The sequence below is a fragment of the Dunckerocampus dactyliophorus genome, chromosome 16, assembly GCF_027744805.1.
Source record: "Dunckerocampus dactyliophorus isolate RoL2022-P2 chromosome 16, RoL_Ddac_1.1, whole genome shotgun sequence".
NCBI lineage: Eukaryota > Metazoa > Chordata > Actinopteri > Syngnathiformes > Syngnathidae > Dunckerocampus > Dunckerocampus dactyliophorus.
This window is the reverse complement of record NC_072834.1, coordinates 15,961,491-15,989,464: the sequence shown is the minus strand read 5'-3', so window position 1 is coordinate 15,989,464 and position 27,974 is coordinate 15,961,491. Positions and strand designations below refer to the sequence as shown.

At 41.2% G+C, this 27,974-nt stretch overlaps 2 protein-coding genes across 2 annotated transcripts; one reads left to right on the top strand and one right to left on the bottom strand.

Moving 5' to 3' along the window:
- Positions 1-4,972: 4,972 nt before the first annotated feature.
- On the bottom strand, positions 4,973-10,716 carry LOC129168648 (aquaporin-11-like). The gene is made up of 3 exons (XM_054754136.1): positions 10,026-10,716; positions 7,672-7,788; positions 4,973-7,578 (listed from the first exon to the last, which is right to left on the bottom strand). Exons 1-3 carry the CDS (start codon positions 10,615-10,617, stop codon positions 7,484-7,486), a joined length of 804 nt encoding a protein of 267 aa, XP_054610111.1. The 5' UTR covers positions 10,618-10,716; the 3' UTR covers positions 4,973-7,483.
- A 174-nt stretch (positions 10,717-10,890) lies between these two features.
- Positions 10,891-26,758, top strand: LOC129168650 (glycerophosphodiester phosphodiesterase domain-containing protein 5-like). Its single transcript, XM_054754139.1, has 14 exons — positions 10,891-12,211; positions 18,292-18,457; positions 18,610-18,713; positions 18,884-18,977; positions 20,404-20,463; positions 20,589-20,687; positions 20,756-20,849; positions 22,821-22,966; positions 23,041-23,123; positions 23,583-23,733; positions 23,802-24,026; positions 26,097-26,254; positions 26,317-26,464; positions 26,565-26,758. The coding sequence occupies exons 2-14, from the start codon at positions 18,332-18,334 to the stop codon at positions 26,706-26,708; spliced, it is 1,632 nt and encodes a 543-aa protein (XP_054610114.1). The 5' UTR covers positions 10,891-12,211; positions 18,292-18,331; the 3' UTR covers positions 26,709-26,758.
- Positions 26,759-27,974: the final 1,216 nt, after the last annotated feature.

Below are 27,974 nucleotides of genomic sequence, written 5' to 3'. Positions count from 1 at the left end.
TCGACATAAGAGGACGTCTCTGCTGTTAGACCGTCAAACATCTTCGATATAACAGGAGTTCCCTGCTGTTTGTGGGGACATGCTGCAAAAATTTGTCAAATATCCTCTATATAACAGGAGTGCTCAGCCACTTTTTAAGGACCTACGGCAAAAAATGCTAGTCAAAGACCTTCTAAATGACAGGAGAAGTCTGCTGTTTTTAAAGACCTGCTGCAAAAGCGCTTGTCCAAGATCCTCTACATGGTCCACTGCTGTTTTTAACAATCCACTGCCAAAAACGCTAGTCAAAGACCCTCTTTTTAAGAATGTACTGCAAAAAATGCGAGTCAAAGACTCTCTGTGTTCTTTGCTGCTTTTGAGAACCTACTGTAAAAACGCTGGCCAAAGACCCTCTATATTTCAGGAGTTCCCTGCTGTTTTTGAGAACCTATTGCAAAAGCACTTGTCCAAAATCCTCTACATGACAGGTCCACATTGCTGTTTTTAAGAATCAACTGCCAAAAATGCTAGTCAAAGATCCTCTTTTTAAGAATGTACTGCACAAACCGTGAGTCAAAGACTCTCTCTGTGACAGAAGTTCTTTGCTGCTTTTGAGAACCTACTGTAAAAACGCTGGTCAAGGACCCTCTATATTTCAGGAGTTCCCTGCTGTTTTTGAGAACCTATTGCAAAAGCACTTGTCCAAAATCCTCTACATGACAGGTCCACATTGCTGTTTTTAAGAATCAACTGCCAACAACGATAGTTAAAGATCCTCTTTTTAAGAATGTACTGCAAAAAAGGAGAGTCAAAGACCCTCTATAAGACAGGAGTTCTTTGCTGCTTTTGAGAACCTACTTTAAAAATGCTGGTCAAAGACCCTCTATATGACAGGAGTTCCCTGCTGTTTTTGAGAACCGACTGCAAAAACACTAAACAAAGATCCTCCAAATTACAGGAGTGCTCTGTTGTTTTTAAGGACATGTGGCCAAAAAAAAATGCTAGTCAAAAATCCTCTGTATGACAGGAGCTCTCTGCTGTTTTTGAGGACGTAAAGCAGAAACACTACTTAAAGATCCTCAATGTGAGCACTGATGATTTTCAGGACCTACATCAAAGATCCTGTACATGGTAGGAGTTCTTTGCTACTTTTAAGAACCTACTGCAAAAACACTAATCAAAGATCCTTGCTGTTTTTCAGGACGTTTGTCCAAGATCCTCAATGTGACAGGAGCACTCTGCTGCATTTAAAAACCCACTGCACCCGCTCTAGTCAAAACTCCTGCATTTGACCGGAGTTCCCTGCTGTTTTTGAGAACTTACTGCAAAAAGAAAGTGTGACATTCCAACCGACCTGTTTTGGCGATGCACAAGTTGATGCAGAAGAAGATGAGGCCGATGACTACGCACACAAAGATGATGGCGAGCATCAGCCATAACCACAAGTATTCTCTCGCAATATCCATTGGCACTGAGAGATGATGAAAAGGCAGAAAATAAAAAGTCACATTGAAGTTTTCAGACAGAAGGAAAGAGGAGCTTGTTTTCAGTGGCAAGCAATGACGAAGGGAAAGAAGACCATCCTCTTCCTCTTTTTCTACTTTGACTAACGCTTATTTTAGTACAGGCAACATCCCATGGGGTTTTTTTTTTGCTGCTGACTAACATTCTGTACTGACAGTTGACACACATGTAATGTACAGTATTTGTCGTTATCTACGCGGGACATATCCTCTCTAATTATCGACTTCCTACAACAACTGCGGGCCCACAGCCCAAGTCCCGGAATGACATCAAACAACAACCACCACTTTTTTACAACACATCCCCCCAAAACATGCAGCAAATTCCTAAAAACACCAGAGCCGGCGCAGTGATATACTCAATTTCCATCTCAGTTGACCAGACTCTGCAAAATCTTCAGTCTGATTTTGATTTAATCCAAAGCGCTATTGCGAAACCAAAATTGGTATGAAATCCAGACAAATAAAAATATATGATACTTTGTGTTGATTCAAATAAGACTAATATTTCTGCTGTTGATGGGACTCGTTTGGAAATGGTATCATGTTATTAAACGCATGTGGTCGTCTGGCCTGAAACCCCTGTTATCAGCCTTTTATAGAAATAAATCTTGTCTTCCTCGCCACTGCAGGAAGCAGATAATGCGATCTACATTTGTATCAGTTTTAGACTACGGAGAAGTCATTTATATGCACGCTTCGCCCACTACGTTAGACCTCATTAGCCCTGATAAGAGTGCAACATTGCTTAAGCGGAGTTCATAAACGTACACATTTTGCCTCCGCATTGTCCTGCAATTTGCCGTGACCGTACGTGTCATTTATTTATTTATCTAGGGCACGCCTAAAAACCGTGAAAACTAGTTTGGACTTTGTTTGCCTTGTGTTTATCCATAAATTACACACGTGCCATGCAATTCACGCTCCCGCATGACTTTCTTGCAACTTGTCAAATGCTGTTTACGTCGAGCGCACGACAAAAGTACGCGCGATGCGCATTGCTCCCGCATGGGTATGCATTGGCACCACCGCTTCCCGCCACATAGCAGCAGGCATCACCCCTAGCTTCACCTCTATTTGCAACGGGACCTACGAGATGTTGAACTCCAGAGGTAAGGCAAGTCTATATTTTCTACCAGCTGCAGGGAGAGAATGTGCAACTACTACAAGAAAAAGAGACACGGACAGTGTGGGAGAGGGAATTGCTGACGAGAAGATATCGACGAGAGATATTTTTGGGGCATTGTGATGAGTTATTAACAGAAAATCACAAGGAACATCCAAGAGGCTACAGAAATTGCTTGAGAATTCCCCCCATATTGCTCCGAGAGGTGGTGGAAAAGTTAACCCGTTAATGTGAATGAGACACACAGACGCACGCTTTCAGTAGCACTGTCTGCATTGTTTGGGCATAGGTTGCTGTGCGTTCGCGTTGCTTTCACTGTTCACGGAAATTATGCGTGCCACAAATTTTGAACATTTAAAAAATGTCTGTACATACTGTACACATACTTTATAGCTGTTATGCCACCAATTTATTCATCGGCACGCAAAACTCCGTACCACTGGGGGGGACAACGTGCGTGCCAGTGTAAACGAGACTTGATTCATAAGGCATTTTTTCATAACTGACTTGCCTATTTAACACTGGGTTTGCTGGGTTTTACGTTGTTCAGTCACTCCACACGTGTTCAAAATCGCTTAGTTCTTAATATCCCACGTATTAGGACCGAGGTTGGAAACGTTGCTTTTGAGTATTTTGCACCTTTTAAACGGAATAAGCTTTTATCACAACTCCACATGGATTCCCTTTAATTATTTTAAGTATTGTGTTATGGGCTTTATGCATTCTGAATGCACGTGTACCTCTGAAATTGTTTTAATTGCTATATATTGAATGAGTGACTCCTGTCATATAGATGATCTTTGACTGGTGTTTTTGTAGTTTCATAAATAAGATGTTGAAATAAGTGTCTAGAGCAGGGGTCTCAATTACAATTTACCTGGGGGTCGCTGGAGGTAGAGTCTGAGTGAGGCTGGGCCGCATCAAGTATTGGGAGTCGGGGTGGGAATCTCGCGGTACCTCACGATACGACACGCGATGCATGGCTCACAGTAACAATAATATCTTGATACAGTAATGGGGAGAATCAAGTAAATAAATAATTTCACAGTTTATATTTTGCTGCATTCAGCTGGGATAGGCTCCAACTTACCTGTGACCCTAATGAAGACAAGTGGTATTGAAAATGGGGGGAATTTTTTTACCACATTTTTTAAGTGACTCACTCACTCTTAGTTCAGTGTAGGCTTATGCGTGCATCCTACGAGTAACATTGGCTTGTCGCATTACAGTAATCTTTGAAAACAAGTCGCAGGCCGCAAAATGTGACTCGGGGGCCGCAAATGGCCCACGGGCCACGACTTTTGAGACCCCTGACTTAGACTTTGCAGGCCGCATTTACAGTATCCATTCCTGTCAAGTCGCGGGCCACAAAATGTGACTTGGCGGGCCGCAAGTTTGAGACCCCTGGTCTAGAGTCATTCGCTGAAGTAAAACTGAGCCAGCCAGTCATTTTTCTGACTTTTCCAATGTATTAAGCAACTGACATGAGTTGCTCCATTGAAGTAATTCTTGTATCTGCCAGCAGAGGGCAGCAGAGTACATGTTAGTGATGCTAGCTGGTGTCAACGATAAACCTTTTGCTTTAACACATTGAAAGTCCATGTAAATGAATAGAAAAAAAACACATTTGAAATAAATAAAAATTTACATATACACACATAGAACTGTTGCCAAAGTAAGCCTGTTCTGCCTTCTCTGTGCTCTTCTCACTTAAGTGTGATTGCAGTTGTTTATGTGTTGAATGTACTGAGTGGACCGTGGAGTTGGATGGAGCAAAGGTCGCCTTGTGTAACAGTGTCAGGTGGAGGACAACCGCTTTGTAGAAAATACACACATCTTAGGAGTTATTGTACTCCACAATGACGCTGTCAGGTGTCACGTGACTGACACAATGTCCAAGCACACATTGACCCTTTGAAAATGATGTTTATTTAAAATATGTCTTATTTCTAAATAACATCATACAAAAATATCGCTCATCTCACAACATTCAGTACAGACACTCCTTACTAAATGGTGCTCGTACTCCTATTTGGCATCATTTGGAATTTCAAACAAACTTTAATGCTATTTTTGTACATGCACTTTTCACTTTTCACAGCTGTTTCAACAGAAGGGAAAATAGTAAAGTGTCAATAAATGACCTTTGGCAAAAAAAATTAATTGATTGATCAACAACATAGACATGAAATAGCATCCCTATAAATCACTTTTACACTCGTATTACCCATTATAGTAGATATAATAAGATAAAATACATTTAAGACATAAATTTGACTTTTGCTTATGTGTGTTGCTGTAAATGTGTTCCAGTGTTGGACAGGAAGTGATGCTGGGGACTGAGTTTTCTAATCATTGAGTTTTAGCTTGGCATGGGTTACGGCCATGACAGTAGCCCATGTTAGGGATTATTGTGCCCGCTGTGAGATAAATCGCATCGGCAATAAAAGCCCGTTGTTTGAGTGATCAAGTCTGGTGCTTGTGTGTCTCGCTGAACATTACAGTAACATTACTGACACCTAGTGACCAATGTAGAATACTACATATCATCACAACATCTTTAAATGCGTCTTCCAAATGCCTTGTATTTGCATTTTACTTCATTTAGCCAATTTTATTCTTGAAAATGCTTAATTTGAGCAAGGGGCTAGTGTACAGCATTTGATTAACTGCCCAACAAAGTGGCGAGGCTTCGAAATGGATTATTTTACTTGATCCCGTCACAAAAGGTGGTAGGTATTACGAGAGAAACTATTTTTCCAAGTACAGTGGAACATTGGTTAGCGTCACTGATTTGTTCCAGAAGGTCCGACTCTAACTGAAACGGACGCTAAGCGAATACATTTTTCCCCATTTCCCAGAAATAATGTAAATCCAATTAATCCTTTCCAGAAAGCAAAGAATTTTAAAACAAAATATGTTTATATATATATTTTTATATATTTACAATTAGTTGAATTGTGTTGCATATGCAGAAAACAAATGTAAATGCATATAAATGACAAATGAAAGGGATGTATGAACATTTACCGTTACATTTACCTTCATTGAAGACGTGATTCGTGACGTGACTGTTCCCAAAGACACGATGTGGCAGCGAGATCAACATCACCTTCCTGTTTTGCCATGAGTTATTTCTCGAATTCAACTGAATAAGCCAAAATGGAGCCAAAGAAAGTTGCAAGTGGCAGTATTTTGATAAAGAAGGTGAGAAACATTATTAAATCCAAGAAATAACTCATGGCAAAACAGGAAGGTGGCATCCATGTTGATCTCGATGCCACATTGTGTCTTTCGCAACGATCATGTCTTCAGTGAAGGTAATACAAATCTTAAATGGTCATTTATCCCTTTCATTCCTCATTTATATGTATTTACAGTTGTTTTCTGCATGTAAAAACTACAAAAACATTTTTGAGTCACATGCTAATGACATCATAGATGGCCTACATACAGTAGCTGACTTCTGGTCTCGGTTGCCATTTTGTTAGCAAGCTAAGGATGCTAACAGGGTGTTTTGTGATAAAAAACCCCCATTAAAGAACACAGTTGGACTCACGCAGTGTATTAATAACATGACAAGACGCGCGCCAAATTGTACGCCAACCGGAAAATGTACACAAGCCGAGGCAAACTTATGGCGTAAATTTCCCACGTTAAATGAAAAACACGCTAACTGGGGCGGATGCTAACCAATGTTCCACTGCGTAGGCAAGCCCTTTCATCACATTCACTTGACTTGATTGTACAACTAAAGATTCTCCTTAAAATTCTTCAACTAACGCTTTTTGAAGGTCCTAAATTCATTTCACCCTTCGCAAACACGATTTAGAAATAAAATCAATAAAATACTTACTGTAATAGTGCGTGATTAGTGACGAAAATGAGTATTTTACTTCATCGTACAACCAAGGATTCTACTTACATTTTTTGAGTGTCCTTAATTCATGACGTTCACCCTGAAGAACGAGTTAGCATTAAAATGAATAAAATACGTGATCGATTACTGGATCACGTTGCAAAAGATGGTATTACGAGACTACTTTTTAAAGCAGCTTTAACTGATTATTTATTCAGTGACATTTTTGTATTCTTTGTATATTGTTACAGTACCACAGCATAAAGCCTTATAAAGACCACAGTTTACCAGTGCTTGCTGCCACTTATTGACCAAATCCACCAAACAGAGGGCAACTTGCCGTGTTCTTCGACTTGAACACACATCTATACCTTTGACCGCTCCAAACCAGTGCATCCTTGGAGACACCTCAACACCCTGAGAACCCTCTCCGTTTCAACGACAACAGGAAAATTAAGGCTCTCTGCAAACGTCTTTTTTTTTTATACATTCACAGTAAAAAAAAATCGACGTATTTCTGACACAATCTTCACCTACAGACGCTAAATAGAGTGACGATCAATTTTTACGCCAAAAAAAATAATGTTGAAATCTTACGTGTCATAAGGGTAAACTAACAACTAAAGGTTTCACAGTTTTGTTATGTTTTATAATAAGCTGAAAAACATTACTCGAACAAATATGAACGTAAGAAAATGTAATCTCGTAAATTACCATTTCTGTTTCCAGGTAGCGTTTGAAAGTGATTCAATGATGCTCATATTGCTTCACGTTTTCTCCGTACCAGCCGAGAGGAGCCATGCGGCTCACTATCGCCTCTTGAGGCACCAAGCGGTATTGCAAGATGACTAGCACTCATCTGATATGTGCTTCTAAGTGTTTACTTTCCGACTAAACTGCATTTAAAAACATATTATGTTAAGTTGAATGCCTCAAACACTGCATAAATGCTTGAGCAAGGTCAACCTGTTGTACAACACAAACACTAATGTTTGCCTATTGGCTCTTGTGCTTGGGAACGGCGGCGTTGGGAACGTGCCGCCCCAGGAACGGGAGGATCTTCTCAAAGAGCAGGATGCAGCTCACGATGCCTGAGGGCCACACAGAACGAGAGAGGTTTCCACACAGGCAAACAACAACAGCTGGCAGCTGTTTAGCTTAACTTTTAGCATTAGCTTCCCTACCTAAGGCCGGCCCCAGCCAGTAAATGAAGCAGTATTCCAGGTATGTGTGGCCACTGCAGGGGAACTGGATGGAGAAGGCCAGGACGGGGTTAAAGACTGCCCCGGAGATGCTTCCACCTGTGAAATGACAAAACAAACATCATCACGTAGCCACACAATGTTAGCATACGTCAACAGCAGTCATTATTTGACGTGATCGCGTTACACTACACCACAAACAATTGCATTTTTCTAGCATTTTTTCCCCTGCAATTCATGAAGTTCACTCTTAAGTGAATTAATTTAGTCCTAAAATGAATAATATACGTGACTGGCAACAAAAGCACAACGTGATATGTGGCAGAAATGATCATTTTTACTTGATCGTGTTGCTGAAGACAGTAGGGTTGTGAACGATAAACCGAAGCGACCGGATATCCGGTTTGACGAGCCAATGATTCGGCTGTATCGATACGAATCAGCCATAAATCTTTAGATGAATCGATTGTTGAGACGGGCTGCATGTGGTTAGCATGTTGGCCACAGAGTCAGGAGATCAGGAAGACCTGGGTTCCAATCTCTGCTTGGGCATCTCTGTGTGGAGTTTGCATGTTCTCCACGTGCGTGCGTGGGTTCTCTCTAGTACTCGAGTTTCCTCCCACATTCCAAAAACATGCATGTTAGGTCTAAATTGTCCATAGGTATGAATGTGAGTGTGAATGGTTGTTTGTCTATATGTGCCCTGCGATTGGCTGGCGACCAGTCCAGGGTGTACCCCACCTCCCTGGGGAGGGCGCAAGAAGGACGCAAAACCAGAGCAGCCAGACCAACACAGGTGAATATGGTACCTTTTTTGCTTTGTAACTCGTTTACTTTGAAAGGTTGCACCTTGCCTACCTACCTGGATTGTTGAACGTACTACGCTCAGTCTGAAATGCTGCACGTTGTTATGACATTACTATTGTATTATTATCAATTATTACCATTATTATGACATTCCCAGTATGGGATTGTTTACTTTTCCAAACTAACGCGGCGTTTTCATTGCACCCATGTGACAAATAGTTCTATTTACTTATCTGTGCTTGGAAGACGTGTTATTATTTAAGGGGCTTTGCACTATTTATTTATTGTGTCTTATTGATTGGACTGAAGGCTAAGACGTCTGTTTTTTCATTGTTATATTTTATATAGATAGTTGGATGTTTATTATCATTGCACACAGTATACAACGAAACTGTAATTCCACTTGCATATAATTGGCATCTTTATTTTATAATGTAAGATTAATATCTACATCAACAAACAAACCGCAGCATCGAATCGAGTCATTCTGTTTTTAAAATGTAGCGATTTTTAATCGTATCGTAACTTGTGTATCTAGATTCGAATCGAATAGTCTATCACAAAGAGATTTGCATCCCTAGGAGACGGTATTGTGCTAACAATGGCGCTTTTAACCGAAATCCAATAAATTCATGAATTTCAACCCTAAAAACTATGATTTGACGCTGAAATGATTCAACTTTGTTTTAGTAGTGGTGTCACAAGATCTCGCGAGATTAAAACTTGACAAGATTTCTCGTTCAGACTAGGCCTGGGAGTAAATGCATAAATTGATCATATCATAAATGAAAATTAACTGGATAATTCCGCCGGCTTCAATATACTGTCATGTGCGTGTCTGTCTGTTTTCCTTCCCTCCCGCCTCCAAACAGGCAGGAAGAGGATTCACTCTGTGCGTTGCTTTCAGCACCTTGTCGTGTTTGGTCCACAGAACGACGGCATAAACGGAGTGAGCCCTTTTGTCAGTCATACAGTCTCTTTGTCTCGGTCGGTGGAGGCGAGACGGGTAGCATACACACAGAGTGCAGAGGAGGGTAACGCAGTAGAAATTAAATTAGTATATTGCAAAATATTGTCTTATAGCTTTTAATATTTTTTTATTGTACTTTCCTTACAAATGTTAAAATCTCACCTCATACACACAACCTCGCGTATCATCTTGTCTCGTGAAGTGAGTGTCTTGCAACACCCCTAGTGATTAGCAAAACATTGACTTAATTTAAGGCAAAACTGCATCTTAACTTGATATGAGCATTTTCTATTTTGGGAAAAAAAACGATTCATATTCTAGTGGATGAAAGCATAATAGCGCGTAGCTGCGCTACCTGGTGGCCAAAATCGTGAATTACATTAACCCTGCTACAAAACATATTCCAAGTAAAACTGTGGCCTTGAGAAAATTATTCCCTGCGAGACAGAGGAAGTAATTCAAGTAGGTTCAAGTAATTTAAAGGTTATCATCGGTAAGAAAAGGTTTCCAGTAGGGTTTGAAAAACAGGTCGGTTGCATGTGACGTCACGGGCACTCACCTGCGTACACCAGCGCTGTAATAACGGCTGCGAAGACAGGAACGCGGAGCTTCTTGTCCAATTTGTGAGCATGCAGAGACACAGCCTGGACGGCGAAGGCACAGCCCAGCTCCACGGCGGCCGCCTCCAGCACGGTGCCCCCCAGGGGGTCAAAGCACCTGAAGCCGAAGCGCCGGTGCCGAACGTGCATCTCCGACAGACCCTGAGACCACACCGAGGCGGTGGCGTACTGCGCGGCCAACGCGGCGCCGAACTGCCCGGCGATTACCGCTAGAGCCGCTCCGACGCTGCGGCTCTCGCGGCAAACTCGCTCCACGATGCCGCAGGGATTACACGAAGCTCCCCGGAAGGACAGCAGATGGACGACAGTGATGGCGTAGCAAAGCGTCAGGCTGACCGCCGGCTCCAGCCGCGCGGTGTCCCCGAGCAACTTGAGCTCATGCGAGCAGCAGCAGAGCTGGAAAGTGGAAGCCGCCTCCAGAGCCAGAGCTCCGGTGGCACCGCGGAGTACGCGCGTGGCCGCCTGGCGGGCTACCTCGCTGAGGAGCACCGCGACTGCCAATACCACCAGAGAGACCCACACGTCGCTCATCCCGCTCTAGTGGTCAGGTCATCGGTACAACTTTACAGTTGTCTCTCCAGTAGGAGGACCTCAGGACCAACTAGTGCAAGTTCCCTCCTGCTTACTTAAAAGTACTTCCGCTTATGACAGGATGTGGGGATTTTGATCATTTAAAATAAAAGCATGGCTTCAACTTTAACAATTAGGAGGCGATAATGCATCATTTCATATATTTTCGAATGAAACATATCCGCCTTTTCCAAGTTTACCCTTTAAAGATAAACGTTCACGCTGTCCCAGCCCCTTTCAAGTATGAAGGAACTGAAATTCATGACGACTAATAACGACCAATTCAGTATTTAAGTAAATGCACTTTTCTTCGCTGACATTTTACTGATGTACAAGTGCAAGTAAACGCCTAAAATCTACTCAAAAGGAAAAGTAAAATTTACTCAAGTAAACATTGTTAGTTGGCTGAATATTACTGAAGCAAAAATACATGTGTAAAAATCGACTCAAGCAAAAAAGTAAGTGATTTAAAATGTACTCAAATAAAATAGTTACTTGGCTGAAATATTACTGACGTACTCAAATTCAACTTGTGTAGAACTAAAAAAGTAAGTGATATCAGATGTAGGAAAGTACAACACTTAAATATACAAAGAAACAAATGTGTATGTTTGACTCAGTTAAACGTCAACATAAAAAATCCAAGCGTTTTCAATTCGAATAACTACTCATACTTAAATAATTCAGGCGGAAAATATAAATATAAAATATAAAAGCTACTTTACTTGTTTTTATACTTAAATTGTGACATGGAAACGACCACAATACACCACTGCGACTGTCTTGTTTCAGTTGTCATTTACTGTAAAGACGATGTGATATTGAAACCAATTTTTGCCTCAGTTTCTCTCTGACGAGATGAAAAGGAAGTTTCGTTATTGGTAGTACAACGTTTGAAACCCGCATACGCTGTTATTTCCTGAGCCCATAACCTGACTTGACTTTATTTGACTGATGACTGATGAAGTCTGACAACTTTTGCAGGCGTGTGGAATATAATACCACTAACAACGAAACCCATTTGTTCCACTTTCCTTTTCAAGTACAAGTTGTTTTTTCTTTGGAATTCTTTGGAACCACTCTCACCCCACACACAAAATGCAAACCATTCCGAGCTTGGTGTAAATGATTTACGTGATTGCTGATGTATAAATAAATAAAATGGATGAAATATGTGCAAATACATTATGAACATAACGTACGTTAGACGCAAGCATTAAGTGCGTGTAAATACTGGGACTGTAAACAAGTCAACGGCACCATCACGTCTGCATAAATTGTCGTTTTCATGCTTAACATATTCATTTCCGGGATGGCTTTCAGAATAAAGCAAAACTTATTTTGAACCCTATAAACTTTTTTTTCTAAAATACCAAATCCAACAGTCATGTGTATTGAATGTTACATAAACTAATTTGTACTTTGGAGTTATTGATATAGCTGTTTTTACGCAGCATCACGGCACCACCTGCTGTAGACATGTCGGTGAAGCGAGGAAGAGGAGGCGATTTCCTCCCATCGGATCTGTCACTGCGGAGGCAGAACCGACTGAATGGTAAAAACACCAGCCTCTTTTTAATTTTCACTACCTAAACTGTACTTTTACATCAATTCCGTGTTGGCACCGACTTTCATTTCAAAAGCAATCTTGTTTTGAAAACAATGTGCAATCATGAAATCAATATATCTAGTTAGGAATCCCTTAACTTCATATCGGCCTATACTGTCTAATACAGTGACCACATTTTGATTACCGATAAACCAGGACACTTGCCCCGGCAATGAGCTACTCAGATGATACTGGAAGTTTACACAAAGATGCCTTATTGCAATATACAGTCATGGGGAAAAATGATTAGACCACCCTTGTTGATCCAGTTTCTTGTTCATTTTAATGTGTGATACAACTAAAGGTACCTTGTTTGGACAAATATAACAATGACAACAAAAATAGCTCGTAAGAGTTCATGTTTTTGCAGTACAACGTTACAGCTATTCATGTAAGAACTTAAGTGATTTTGGTTGTTATCAAGAAAACCAAAAATATATAGGGATGTCCGATATTGGCTTTTTTTGCTGATAACCGATATGGGATATTGTCCAACTCTCAATTTCCGATTCTGATATCAACCGATACCGATATGTGTAACATCACATATCTTTTTCTCGAGTAAAATTGTTGTAAAGTAACAACACTCTTAAATGAGTACATTTGTTTTGTTGGCTACTCCACCCATCTCTGAGTACATAATTCATGTATTACATATTTTATATAAGAATACATTTGTGTTTCTCGTGCTTGAATGCCTTGTTATTTTTGGAAATTTTGGAATGGCTGCTAAATTAGTCAGCATTATTCGTCGGTAGTGTCTTGTCTGTTGTTATCTACCTATTACGTTGCTGTGTGATGGTTTTTTAAAGCTCTTTCTTTGAATACACCGTGAGTAAGAATGGTAAGGGGAATGATAACCCACCCCACGATTTCTATTGAGCTGGTAAGTTCGTTGTGGGCTCTGTCATCAATCTGCTAAATAGTTACTTTTTACTCCCAGGCTTGTGAGCGGCACAGTATTAACTACATGATTCAATGTTGTTGATGTTCATGTTGCAATACTGCAACGTTTATGGTAAAAATTCTATATCGGCTTTCAATGTAGGAAAAAAAACGGTACCGATGTTGGCCGATATCACATTGTGATGTCAATATTGGGCCGATAATTATCGGTGGCCAATATTAGCAGACAACCCTAAAAATAGCTCATAAGAGGAAAATGTTTTGGCAGTACAATGCTATAGCTATTCATGCAAGAACTTAAGTGATTTTGGTTATCATCAAGAAAACCATGGAAGTTGCTAGATATCAGCTTTTAAGTTAAACTCTTATGAGCTATATTTGTTATCATCATTATATTTGTCCAAACAAATGTACCTTTAGTTGTATCAGGCATTAAAATGGATCAATAAACTGAAGAAACAAGGGTGGTCTAATCATTTTTTCCATGACTGTAGTTAAGGTATGGCTCCCCTGTATGGATCGATAGAAAATTGTTAATTACTAATACCAGGTGCACCGTAAAGGGGGGACAAGTTAGGACAATTCCAAGAGATACAAATTAAAATATGATTTTGCTATCTGGGTTGAGATTTTCTTAAAAAAATACAGTCATAAAACAATCTTGTTGTTTTTGGCAGTAAAAGTTTAACCTACACTGGCTAAAAAGTAAACCCCTGTATTGACCAACCATCGCCTACATCTGCATGAAGTGGTTTGGTCCTGCCTTAGTTCAGAGACTCATGATAGTGCTTCATAGTTGCCAAAAGGATAGAATGTTGAAAATAAAATAAAATCAGTTTTTCTGAAAGGAAAATGAGAAATGGCAAAAGAAGGGGACAGGATAGAACTACTAGGGCTGCATTAAAAAAACTGAATCCTCCAGTGTTTAGAAACAGAAGTATATGTTTCTTTTGAGTTCAGAAGGGAAGCTACAGTATTTGTCCTTTATGACTGTGAGAATTAAAAATAGTCTGTAAATGTTAACGGTATTAATGGATGACAGAGCACTTTACATAAAATTGAACACAAAACTTGTTTCACACGCTGTTACCGTTATAATGAATAAGTATAATAAGTAAATAAGTCCAGTCCTGTGTGTCTTTTTATCACTCCCCCTCTGTTGTGTTGAAAAGTCGCATGGCATGGGGGAGGAATGATCTGCTCATTCTATAAGTGGAGCTGGGCAGTGATAGTAATCTGAAACTGAAACTGCTCTTCTGTCGGGACATGATGATGTGCATTGGATGATGCTGGTTGTCCATGATGGAAAGGAGCCTCCTCAGTGTCCTTTTCTCCGCCACAGATGTCAGGCTGTCCAGCTCAGTGCCAATGACAGAGCCTGCCTTCCTCCCCTCAACCCACTGGAAATCGCAGGAGGTCATTATATATAACAGTATAACAATAGAACGGTCGGACTCTCGGTGTCATCTTACTAAGAACATTAAACTCATCACACAACAACTTAACAGTCAAAAGGTGCCTGCCTTCCTCACCAGTTTGTCCAGGTGTGTGGCGTCCTTCTTTGTGAGGCTGCTCCCCCAGCACAATACTGTATACAGGAGGGCACTAGTACCACAGTCTGGTAGAAGATCTGTAGCAGCTTCTTGCATACGTTGAAGGACGCCAGCCTTCTGAGGAAGTACTTTCCTGCACAGAGGATCTATGTTGGCAGTCCAGTCCAGTTTATCATCCAGGTTATCATGCAGATGCACTCCATTTGTAACAAACCTGGTGAAAACCTGGTGAAGAGGAAATGTTTGACCTCTGTCTTTGCCTACCAAGGCTACATTACAAAGTATTGAGTTGAACTTTTATTGACCACATTTTTTTCTGGACCATTATACAGCTGCGTTCTTTAAAAGTCATTCACCATGACCAGATGTGAGCTTTGACAACAAGCCAGCATCATAATATCCATCATGACTCACCACAGTCGACATTGTCCTGATATTTTGTTGTCTCAAACTCCAAAATGACTCCCAGAAGTAATTCCACTAAGTCTAGACGAGCCTTGGAAATGTGAAGACGACAGACTTATGTGCATGCATTTTCACTTCGTGTTTAGTATGGTGTGTCACGTGGTACCGTCTGCGTGTCTGTTCACAGCGCCACACGTGCATGTGCCTTGTGTATTACATCGTTTTCACCCATGGATTCGTTCCCAAGTGGATGCAACTGCAGTATTTACTAATTCGGCACAGTGTGGACGTGAATTTTTTTCAACCCACCAAAAAAAAACCTCAGGAGTGTTCCAGTGTGGACAGGGCCCTAGATGCTGCTAATGAGAGCTAGTATGGGATCCAGGAAGCATATGTTGACACCTAATGGTCAGAGGAAGTATCATTCTTTGATATAAGCTCTCTCCCCAGACGAACCTGCACCTAGGAGTGATTTGTTTCTTTTATGATGTAAATTCTTGTGCATAAGCCGCTACTTTTTTCTTAAACTTTGAACCCTACGCTTATACAGTAGTGTGGCTAATTTATGGCTAAATTCTAATCTCGTGACATCTCCTTTACTTCCGAACTACTACTATTTGTTTAAATACTCCACTGCTCGCGAGTCAGTGAGGAAACGGTAGCTCTTTCTTGAACAGAAGCCAATCACAAGCTATCAACGAGCTTGTCAACCCACTGGAAATTGCAGGGGGTCATTAAACAGTATATAGCGGTATAACCATAGAACGGTCTGACTCTCAGTGTCATCTGACTAAGAACATTAAACTCATCACACAACAACTTAACTGTCAAAAGGTATACCTGACAAATATACAAACGTACCAATACGAGTAAAAAAAACTAAAACAACTGTTTTAAAGTTTTCCCATAATGCATTGTGTCTGAACAATGCATTCATTGGGCCACTGCAATGATGTTAGCCTCCCTCTGGCTCCTCTGGCTCCCTCCCTCACCAACAGGACTTTTTCAGTAATGATCAATGACTTCTCCTCTACAACCGCGTGCCCCAGGGTTCCATCCTTGGGCCTACCTTATTTTCACTATACAGTACATGCTACCATTAGGACCAATCATCTCCAGACAAAATATCCATTTTCATTTTCATGCCAATGATGAACAGCTCTACCTACCAGTAATGCTCAGTAACAAGAGCGCACTAGATCCCCTCCATAGCTGCCTTCATGACATCAAACAATGGCTGTCTCAGAATTTCCTTCATTTAAATGAAGGAAAAACGGAGTACATTGTTTTTACTCCCGATTCACCGCACAGTGAACCCAATTATAACACCCCCACCCCTCTTTTTGCTCCTGCTGTTAAAAAACCTTGGTGTGTTTTTTGATAAGCAAATTAGTTCTGTGGTCAGAGCAAGTTTCTTCCACCTCAGGCTCCTGGCAAAGGTAACGCCCCTTTTATCAAGTACAGATCTTCAAAAATAATAATGCTCCAAAATATGCCCATATCACTCCTGTTCTCCGTTCTCTCCATTGGCTCCTGGGACAGTCTAGAATCAATTTTAAAGTCCTTTTATTTGTGTTGCTCCAGCATACTTGGCTGAGCTTTGAACTGTCCGTCACCACTCCAGGGCCATGCGCTCTTAATACACAACATTAGAAGTCCCAAGGATGAAATACAAAAAAATGGGGGGAGATTGCGCTTTTGCTGCATTTGCCCCCACACTTTGGAACTCCCTTCCACCTGCGCTACGATCTATTACAGAGTCATCAGTTTTTAAATCTCTTTTAAAATCTCATTTATTCAGACTGGCTTATGACACATGATGATTATATGTACTTTAGTTGTGATTCTGTGCCTGTATTTTATTTTGTTTTAGTTGTTTTTATTCTGTCTTATTCGATCTTACCCTGTTCTTATTTGCTGTAACCTGTTTTTACTCTTGTAAAGCACCTTGGTCACCATTGGGATGTTGTAAAGTGCGATACAAATAAACTTAGATTTGATTTATTAGGTATACCTTTTGAGTGTTAAGTTGCTGTGTGTTGAGTTTAGTGTTTGTAAGACGACACAGTGAGTCAGACTGTTATATTGAGTAATGACCTCCTGCAATTCCCAATGGGTTGACAAGCTTGTTGTGAGGTTTTCATAGTTCATGATTGGCTCCTGTCAAATAAAGAGCTGCCTGGTCCTCACGGACTCGTGCACACCATAATATGCCATTTTATGATGTACGCACGTGCGACTTATATAAGAACAAATCAGTTTTTTCCTCTACATGTAAATTTAGTGGGTGTGGCTTATACACCGGTGCGGCTTACACAGGATTTTTATGGTAATTCATTTGCATGCAATGGCGTATGAGGATTGCTGTCAGGAAACCACTCTCGGCCAGACATCTGCAGACCGCTTTGCACTTTTTATGTTATCTGACCTCTTTTGCAAATATATAAACTCTGTAAACTCCCTGTTTTCATTTCAGGCATTGTCTTTTCTTAAGAAATTGTTTTTTGTTGTCCACAACACTGGCTTCAATCAAAAAGAACTTGGGAGAAAATAATAGCTCTCCCTTGCAAGTCATACTGGACAATAACTACAAAAATGATGAAACAATATTAGCTACAGTATCAAATCCACAAATACTGTAACTCTCACAAACTTTTCAATGAAATGATGTAAATAATAAATATTATTACAACAAACAGAATATATCTTCATTTGAAAAAGCATGCAGGACATTTTCAAAAGAAAAAAAAAATCAGGAAACATGCGAAAACAGGACATGTCCTGGGAAAACAGGATGTTTGGTCACTCTGTTATGCGCAGCCGAGAAATTCCAAGGTGCAAAGCAGCTCTACGAGATGAGACGAAGCATTTGAGCATGAAGTGTCCATTGGGCAGCGCCTTTTGATGTGGAACATTTCCTGATGATTGAAGTGGATTTGTTTCTTGTGCGTTTGTAGTTTCAACACAATTCAACTGTTCCTTCACATCAGGATGTGTTTAACTCCACAATAAAGAGACTCGTCACCGGCTTAAGTGTCCTTTGGCCCCCAAGGAGCGAGGATAAGCTTATCTTATCTTACGGACAGGCTGATGACATCGCTATAAAAGGTGTCTATGCTTGTTATTTGAAAGTCGTGTGTAAAGTAACATGTTGCGTTTCAGGTGTGTGTGATGGACAAGGAGTCAGCTCGTCGGTGAACCCATGGCGTCCACGTTGGGTGACACCGATCGCCGGCCTTTCGTGTCGTGTCTGTTGGGCCTGTACGGTTGCCGGTGGCGCCGCCAGCGCGGGAGCAGCACCCCACCCGGAGACTGCTGCTGCAGCAAGGTTAGCGTGACGTTAATATAGCTCGCCAAGCGCTGTTCGAATTTGTGAAGCTCTCTGATGGGGTTAAGGGTGAGGTTGTTGTCTCCGTAGAAACAAGGGCAATAAACGGCACAAGCCAATAAAAAGCAACTTCCTGTTTGGTGTCCTGACAGTTGGAAGGGGCGAGCTTTGCTCTGCTGGTGGTGGTCTTCTGTCTCACCCTGCTGTTTCTCTACTTCTGGGGCCAAGCAAAGAACGACTACAATGACTTTGACTGGTGGGTGAAATGCTTCGAACACTTGAATGAAACTCACGACTTCCTGCACTCAAACACATCCTTCCTCCCCTCCGTCTCCACATGCTGTCGACTTCCTGTTTTCATCGCTGACGCCCGGTTTGGGCAAACATGTCTGCTCGGCCCTGCCCGTCTTGTCCACCACCATGCAGGTTCAACTTTGGCAACATGGGCTTCTGGTTCCCGTGGTCTGTGGTGCTGCTGGTCATCGGCGCAGTGTTCTTCTCCTACACGGCAATGCTCATGGTGAGACATGGGCAATGGAGGGAGAAGCAGCCATTTTGGGTTTTTCAAAACACAAGAGATGACCATTTCAACATTCAGTTGTCCCTCGCTACATTGCGGTTTGAACATCGCGCCCTCACTCTATTGAGGTTTTTCAAAACTTAATGGTTGCTGTTTTGTGGTTGAATACGGTCTATTATTAGTAAATAAAATGTGCATATTTAATTCAATTGTACATCTTCTCGGCCTAAATTGAGCATTTTCACGCATAAAAGTGGCAAAATGAACGAAAAATCAGTGACTTCACATTGAGCCTGTGAAGTGTGGCCTGGGAATTGACGAGTGATGTCTGTCAGCTGGCTAGAGTTGACTGTTAGCTAAGTGCTAGCAGCAGGTAAGCAGTGTAGAGAGTGGTCGACAGCAGCTCCTGTGTGAATGTTCACTGCATGCGTTTTCTGCTTGTTAATATAAGCGATCGAAGTGCATCGTGAGTCTCTCCTTAAGCAGAAAGAATGGCAGTAGAGTAGTATTCTACGCTGGTCTCAAGGCCTGTCACGATACATTTTGCTGGTCAATAATTGTGCTATAAATTATCGACGATAATCGATAATTTCGACTATATTATCATAAAGTTTATCATTCAATGTGTCATGTCACATTTGAGCCACTAGATGGTACTCAAGTGTAGTGTATCTGTGTGAGGCACAGAAGACGCCTACTATACTACTTCACATATCGTGAGCTAGTGCCGCCTGGCACTATACATTCACTTTGCCAATCAAACGCCACAGCAAGCACCAACCGCCGGGACCAACACTGGAACTCTCTAGTAGTCCATTTTTAAATTTTATTGTAATTTGTGAATTATTAGTTTTACAATTTTTATTACAATACATCATTGTATATTTATGCATTTTATATTGTTATGTATATTTTTACACATTGTTTTAGGATAAATTCCTTCATTTTCAAATTTTATTTTAATTGTGAAATGAAAATTGGACATGAACATTTTATGATATATGTACTGTATATCTTGTTACATTATTTTTTCTGATGTTTAGCAGGTATCAGTTCTTCCAATATCTATTTTTTGAAGTAATTGTTTTATTATTTTTGTTAAGATTTTATGATAGATATTTTTTTATATTTAATTACAAAATACTTATATTTTCTTTATATTTTTTAACCTAATTTTTTTTATTATTTTTTTTTGCAGTTCTCAGTTCCTCCATCATACCAACATTCTATATTATATTCATTGTTCTATTTTTATTTTAAATAATTTAACATTTTTTATTTCAAATGATCTTACATTTTATGATGTATTTATGTTATTTGATTTAATTATGTAAAACCAGATTTTTTTAAATGACAAATTCCTCCATTATATTTGTATTACCATGACATAGTTATGAATCCAAATGTATTTGTCGTGTATTTGCAGCTCTTGGCCATCTGCTTGCTGTCCCAGAGCCAAAAGCTTTGTTTACATTGGAGTCACAAGGTAGGCCACTGACCTCAGATCAGATCAATCAACCAAGACAAAATCAACATATTGTGAAATTGATACCTTGTTATAAAAGGGCACATTTTTGGGTGTACCTAATAATGTGACCTCTCTGTGGTCAGGTGGGCCTCATGGTGAGCCTGACGTTCGCCATTGTGGCGATCGCCATCATGGCCGACCTTTGGAGTCAAGAATGGACTACGCTGCTTCTTTCCTTCCAAGTAACGCTCTAGAAAATTGTACTCGTTTCCTCTTCCATTTCTTAATTTGCTCTCTCACCTGTGGCCAGGTGACGGCGCCATATTTGCATGTGGGCGGAGTCTTGCTGATGACGACGCTGGCCTGGCCGGTAGCGTTGCATTTCTTTCACATGGCCAGCAGAGGTCAGGAAACCAAGATTTTGTTTGTACTAGAAGACAAGAACTTTAGCGCAGGTTATTTTAGCGTAATCAGACAGTGGCAGATTTCTCCCTCCTAGCTTAGTAACTAGCATAATAATGTACATATGCGAATCACAGCACAAAATAGTTAAGTGTGGCAAAAATTGTGCTTGTGAATTTATCCTGCTGTTAAAATTGGAGCAAAACCATTGTTAGTTACATTTTAGTCGACAGTGTTGCACTCCAGTCCTATAGGTGGCAGCAGTGGTTGACAACTAGCACATGGCAAGAGAAAGAGTGTTATGTGCGTGTCTTTTGTGGAAAGAAAAAATGATCAGAATTTGTGCATCCGCATTAAAATTAATTTAGTAATCCCAAGCCCCGTACCTTTTAAATTTCAAGTAAATCATCTCTGCAGTTTTGGGGTTGTCCTGGTAACAAACATAGAAACACAGCAAATAAGTTCGATATTCACGCAATATTTTGTGATTTTTTTTTTTTTAGTTTTCCCGGTGACAAACAAACGTAGGAAATAAGATATTCCTGCAACATTTTTTTTTTGTGATGATGTTTTAAAATCCTGCTAACATACAAACATAAACATACTTAGAAACACAGGAAATAAGTTTGATATTCAAGCAATATCATGTTTTTTGTGACTTTGAGCTGTCCTTGTAACAAGCAACCATAGACACAAACACAGAAACATAGAAGTAACTGATATTCTTGCAATATGCTGTTTTCTGATGTTTTTGTAGTTATCCTGGTAGCAACAAACACAGAACAGTAATACAAACACAGGAAATAAGTTCAATATTTCTACAATATGTTATTTCCTGAGTTGAAGAAACATACATCAAAAACAGGACATAAGTTCAATATTCCAGCAATATGTTTCTTTCTTCTGATTTTTTTAGCTATCCTGGTAACAAACAAAAACATACAGTACAAACATTTGTAACCCGCCCTGTTTCGCACTGTCCGCACAGGGGCTTGAACACAGGACCTTCGTATTGGGAGGCGAGGGCGCTGACCACGCAACTAAAAACCCAGATTATCCGCCGTGTGTTCAGCACAGCCCTTGAGGCAGAGGGAGTGAGGTTTACCAACGTACACTCGCACAGTCTCACATGCTGGCATCCGTTACACATATACGTACTGTATAGAAACTAGTATATAAGTCTGATGTTCCTGCAAGGATTTGTGAGTTATCCTGGTAACAAACAAGCATAGTATAAAAGTTCAATTTTCAAAATATATTTTTGTTTCTGATGATTTTCGAGTTATCCCAGACCTACTAATGTGTATGCGTTTTTTGTACACGGCACGCATTTTGACCCTTGTATGCATTGCTGTTCTGAAGTACGCATTTTGTTGCAGTTCGCTGGTTTCCTTGTTTAAGGCTAAAATATGCTACCAGGTCACGCAGCTGGCTCTTCTCCCTCCAAACCCTCTGATAGAGCTTCACATGCACCTCCAAAAAATCCCGGAGCTGACCGTGAACGCTGTGATTGGTTGCTGTGTACAGTAGAACTTTATTTTCTCGTTCAGATGGTACCTCCGTAAACGCCTTCTCCTCCAAATTTGGATCTACTGACTGTTGTCATGCATCGATTATTTCCAGTGGCAATAACGCAACCTTTCTCTCTTTAATTACCATAGTTTGCTCCCAAGCCAAATAGTGGATGAGAGATGAGGTTGCCCAACCCTGACGAAGACCTAGTAAAAATGTGAAAATTCAAAAGGCAAAATGGAATGAGAAAAAGCTGAAATGTTAGAAATATGTATGATGTTTTCTGTAGCCTTTTTACAAAATACAAAGAATACATAAAGCCATAAAGTTCCTGCAATATAATGTTTTTTTCCTGATGACTTTTGAGTTATCCTGGTGACAAAACATACATACAAACACAGGAAATAAGTTCAATATTCACACTAACTCTAAAATGTTGTTTTTTTATGCTAATTTGGCAGCATGGCGGGGCCTAATTTTGTCCGTCTACCTGACATTCCTATTGGTCCTTTACTTGGTGCCGCTGGGCTTGTACTCTCCATGTATTAGACATGAAGGGTCCCTGGGTCCCCCACCGGCCGTCATTGGCCACAGAGGAGCCCCTATGGTGAGCGTGAAGGCAACACCCCAGAACTAAACATTTAAAAACATGATTTTGACTGCAAGTGTTGTTGTTGCCAGTTAGCTCCAGAAAACACGCTCATGGCCTTCAAGAAGGCGGTGGAGGCAGGAAGTGAAGGCCTGGAGACGGACGTCACCATCAGGTCAGTTTGTGATGTGAACTAATATCTTGAGTAAGAATTGGAGTACTTGAAATCACTGACAATTTTGTGTTTTCAAGCCACCAGACTGAATAGTTTGCTTGTAAGATTGAAAAACTACATGTAAAAAGTAAAAACAAAGCAAAACAGCAAAAAAATACAAAAACATTACCTTGAAAATGCTTTCTTTTGAACTTGGTGTAGGTTCATTATAATAAATTCTAATAATAAATTCCCAAAACATGCATGTTAGGTTAATTGGAGACTCTAAATTGTGAGTGTGAATGGTTGTTTGTCTATATGTGCCCTGCGATTGACTTTCGACCAGTCCAGGGTGTAGCTCGCCTCTCGCCAGCTGGGATAGGCTCCAGCATACCTACGACCCCAGTGAGGATAAGCGGCATAGAAAATGGATGGATTACAAATATGTAGTTTGAGTTTGTCACTGTTTAACGCTCACAGCTATGACGGGGTTCCCTTCCTGATGCACGACCGCACGTTACGGCGAACCACCAATGTTCATCAGGTTTTTCCCAACCGGACCGATGCCTCGGCGGCCATGTTTATGTGGGCGGAGCTACAGAGGCTCAACGCTGGAGCCTGGTTCCTCTCTGTAAGTCATCTGGCTATTTATTATGATGTAACTATTGACTAAATTATTGATGATTTTCACCCCCCCAGAGTGATCCATTCAACACCGTGAACTCGCTTGGAGAGGAGGACCGTCTCCAGGCGGAAAACCAGTCCATCTGCAGCCTGCAAGACTTCCTCTGGCTGGCGGCCCGCACTGACAAACTGGTGATCTTTGACCTCTACCGTCCCCCAACAGGACACCCGTACAGGGACACGTGGATCCACCGCACGCTGGATGTCATTCACAATGAGACGTCCATTCAGCCCTCACAGGTGACACATCATTGCGTCTTAAAGGTGCTGCCTGCCTTAGGTAGGTGCTGCAAGGGGGTGGGGGGTGGGGGTGGGGGGTGATAACTCTCAAATGTGCTGCTGCACAACAACACAACTGCTTTTGTGTACGTGCGCGTGTGTGTACATGTGTTAAAATTCCCATACAATGCGTAACCTTCTGCACACTACACTCCTCCATGCTTTTCCACTTCCTCCTTGCTGTTGAGTGTGTTTTTACATGCAAATGATCCATGCCAAGCTCTTATCAAATGCACTTCTGCCACCTTGTGGCCGTTTTTATGGCTTAAAACTGCTCCAAACGTGACATCCATTAGTATGCAGTTGCGTCGCCATCTCTTTTTGCCTCTTGTGCAAAAAAATGTAAGGGATTGGGTGTTCGGGTTTATAAAAACATGAATACGTATTTAGTCATGAGTGAGGAATAAAAATCCAAACCTACATGGCCCTGTGTGTAAAAAGTGATTGCCCCGTAAACCTAATAAGTGGTTGGGCCACCCTTAGCAGCAACAACTGCAATCAAGAGTTTGCGATAACTTGCAATGAGTCTCTTACAGCGCCGTGGAGGAATTTTGGTCCACTCATCTTTGCAGAATTGTTGTAATTCAGCCACATTTTCCCGCATGAGGCGCCTTTTTAAGGTCATGCCACAGCATCTCAATAGGATTCAGGTCAGGACTTGGACTAGGCCACTCCAAAGTCTTACTTTTGTTTTTCTTCATCCATTCAGAGGTGGACTTGCTGGTGTGTTTTGGATCATTGTCCTGCTGGAGAACCCAAGTTGGCTTCAGCTTGAGGTCACGAACAGATGGCCGGACATTCTCCTTCAGGATTTTTTGGTAGACAGCAAAATTCATGGTTCCATTTATCACAGCAGGTCTTCCAGGTCCTGAAGCAGCAAAACAGCCCCAGACCATCACACTATCACCACCATATTTTACTGTTGGTATGATGTTCTTTTTCTGAAATGCGGCGTTATTGTTACGCCAGATGTAATGGGACACACACCTTCCAAAAAGTTCAACTTTTGTCTCGTCAGACCACATGAGTATTTTCCCAAAGGTCTTGGGGATCATCAAGATGTTTTCTGGCAAAATTGAGACGAGGCTTAATGTTCTTTTATTCAGCTGTGGTTTTAGTCTTGGAACTCTGTTGGGTGTTTTTGCCCAGTGTCTTTCTTATGGTGGAGTCATGAACACTGACCTTAACTGAGGCAAGTGAGGCCTGCAGTTCTTTGGATGTTCTTGTGGGGTCTTTTGTGACCGCTTGGATGAGTCGTTGCGCTCTTGGGGTAATTTTGGTTGGCCACCAATCCTGGATCCTGGGAAGGTTCACTGCTGTTCCATGTTTTCGCCATTTGTGGATAATGGCTCTCACTGTGGGCCGCATGGTGGCCTAGTGGTTTGCATGCTGGCCACACAGTCAGGAGCTCTGGAAGATGTGGGTTCACATCTCTGTTGGGCCGTTTGCATTTTTCTCCCCGTGCATGTGTGGGTTTTCTCCCACATTCCAAAAACACAACAGTTTTAACACAATTACTTTTTCACACAGGGCCATGCAGGTATGGATTTTATTCTCCCTTAATAATAAAAAAGTTTTATTTAAAAACTGGATTGTTGTGTTGTCACTGACTGATATTTAAATTTGAATTCACATATTTTGAGTGTATTTTCTGGGATTTCGGATTTCGCAATGTTTGGAGTGTGAACGCACCTCACGGTCGTGTAGTGAGGATGAGGAGGTGTCGCTCCGAGGATGGACGGAGAGACGTGTTTGTGAGTTGGAATTGCACAGCTGTTGATGTGTTGAGGTCAGAATAAAGTCATAAAAGAGTGTCAGACTGTGTGACTGTGTGGGGACGCTCCACTGAGAGGCGTGGCTTGCCATGATGCACTTGCCTTAATTTACAGACGTTAATGCGTTATTTTTGACAGCCCTAATATACTGTATGTATATACTTTTTAATATATATTTTGTTTGTTGTATTTCATGAAAAAGTCATTTATTAACAATTGGAATTTGTTCATTTGTGTGTGTGTGTCCACGCACCAGGTGCTGTGGTTGCCCCCCGAGCTGCGGTCTGAGGTGGTGGACATGGACCTGGGCCTCCAACAGACGTCCGGCACAGAGCTCCCTCTATGGGAGCTCCATAAGAATCACATCGTCAAGCTCAACCTGCACTACACTTCCCTGTCAGCTCAGCGCATCAGGTGTGCGTTAGTGTGTGTTGTACGCTTCATTGTGTCACTTAACTCATCTTTGTGGTGTGCAGCGCCTACGCAGCCATGAAAATCAGCACCAACCTGTACGTGATCAATGAGGCGTGGCTCTACTCGCTGGCCTGGTGCTCGGGTGCCCACTCGGTCACCACCAACGACCCCCAGCTTCTTCACGCCATGAGACGACCTCTCTTCCTCATGGTCACGACTACTTCTTTCCATTCCTCCTGCCTGAAGAATTCCATTTGACCATGAATTATTATTCTCTATAGTCTTTGTCTTTATTTAATGTACTTTCCAGACTCCTGATGAATATAACTTCATGTGGATCGTCACTGATGTGTTGTCACTGCTGCTTATTGTCGCTGTCTTTGCCTTTCACAGGTATAAACACATGCACCGCCCCCCGCCCCCAAACACACGTTTGTCACGCTTACATAAATAAAAAATAATAATGTAAGCAGTTCTTTTAAAAACGGTCATGTTGTATTTGCTGACAGATGGCGAGAGCGAAGACCGGCTGATGTCCAGTCGGGACTTAAAGTGACGCTGGATGGAGGCACATATGTCCAATTCAAAACAGGTCAGAGATGTTGCAAAATGTAGTCTTTTTTAGTCTCATTATGTGCAACCACTAGATGGAGCCCCCCTAACAGCGCTAACGACTTTTGATGTTTATGTTATCATTTTGTGACATGTTGATTAGGGGTGTAACGGTACGGTACAGAGGCGGAGAGAGTTCTCACAGCGAACACGTTAAGCGAGAGACAGGAAGTGTAACTGCCGATCGATATAGTCTACTTCGTAACAAACACAGCGTAGCCCAGCTTTGGGCTAGCGATACAGAAGTCCGAGGTTGAAAAGCCTCTTCCGTCATTTATGTCTCCTGTTTGTGAACACGCTAAAATAAGTAAACAAAGTGAGTAACCTTTTTGCCCCAATGCAAAAACAAAAATAGTTTTGTCGTCTTGTATCATTTTCTTGTATCTTCTACACTTGAAGTAGAGTGTAGCCTGCTAGTTAGCATACAGAAAAACTTGTCACGCTATGATTTGTTTGATCTTTTAAAAGGAATGCTGCTAACACATGACAAATCAGAGCTTGAAAACCCCCTTTTATGGAGAATTACCTGCTAGCAGTTTGTGGTTTCATTAAAAAAAAAATCATGAAAGCTTTTTACACAAAAGCAAAGCATTTTTATGTTTTGCATTTTGTGCCCTTAATGTAGCCAAAATGAACCCAACCCATCCATCCATCTTCTATGCTGCTTATCCTCATTAGGGTCGCAGGGGTTTGCTGGAGCCTATCCCAGCTGACTTCGGGCGAGAGGCCGAAGTCAGGGTCGGGTTCATGGACCTGGACTGGTCCATGAACCCAACCATGTCTTTAAAATCCAAGTACAGCCGCCCCTCGCCACTTCAAGCTCTGAATTTCACAGCTTAACTCTCACAGTTTTTCAAAAATACATAAATAAACCATGCTGTTTCGTGGTTGACTACAGCCTATTAATAGTCAAAAAATATGCTCTCTAAGCTAATTTTACATCTTTTTTGCCTAAATTAAACATTTTCAAGCATAAAAATGACTAAATAAAGTCAAATTCAAATATAATGCATTCAAAAACGTTGCGATGATATGTAGTATTCTACATTGGTCACTAGGTGTCAGCCATGTTATATTGATGAGACAATAGTCACCACAGGAAGTACTG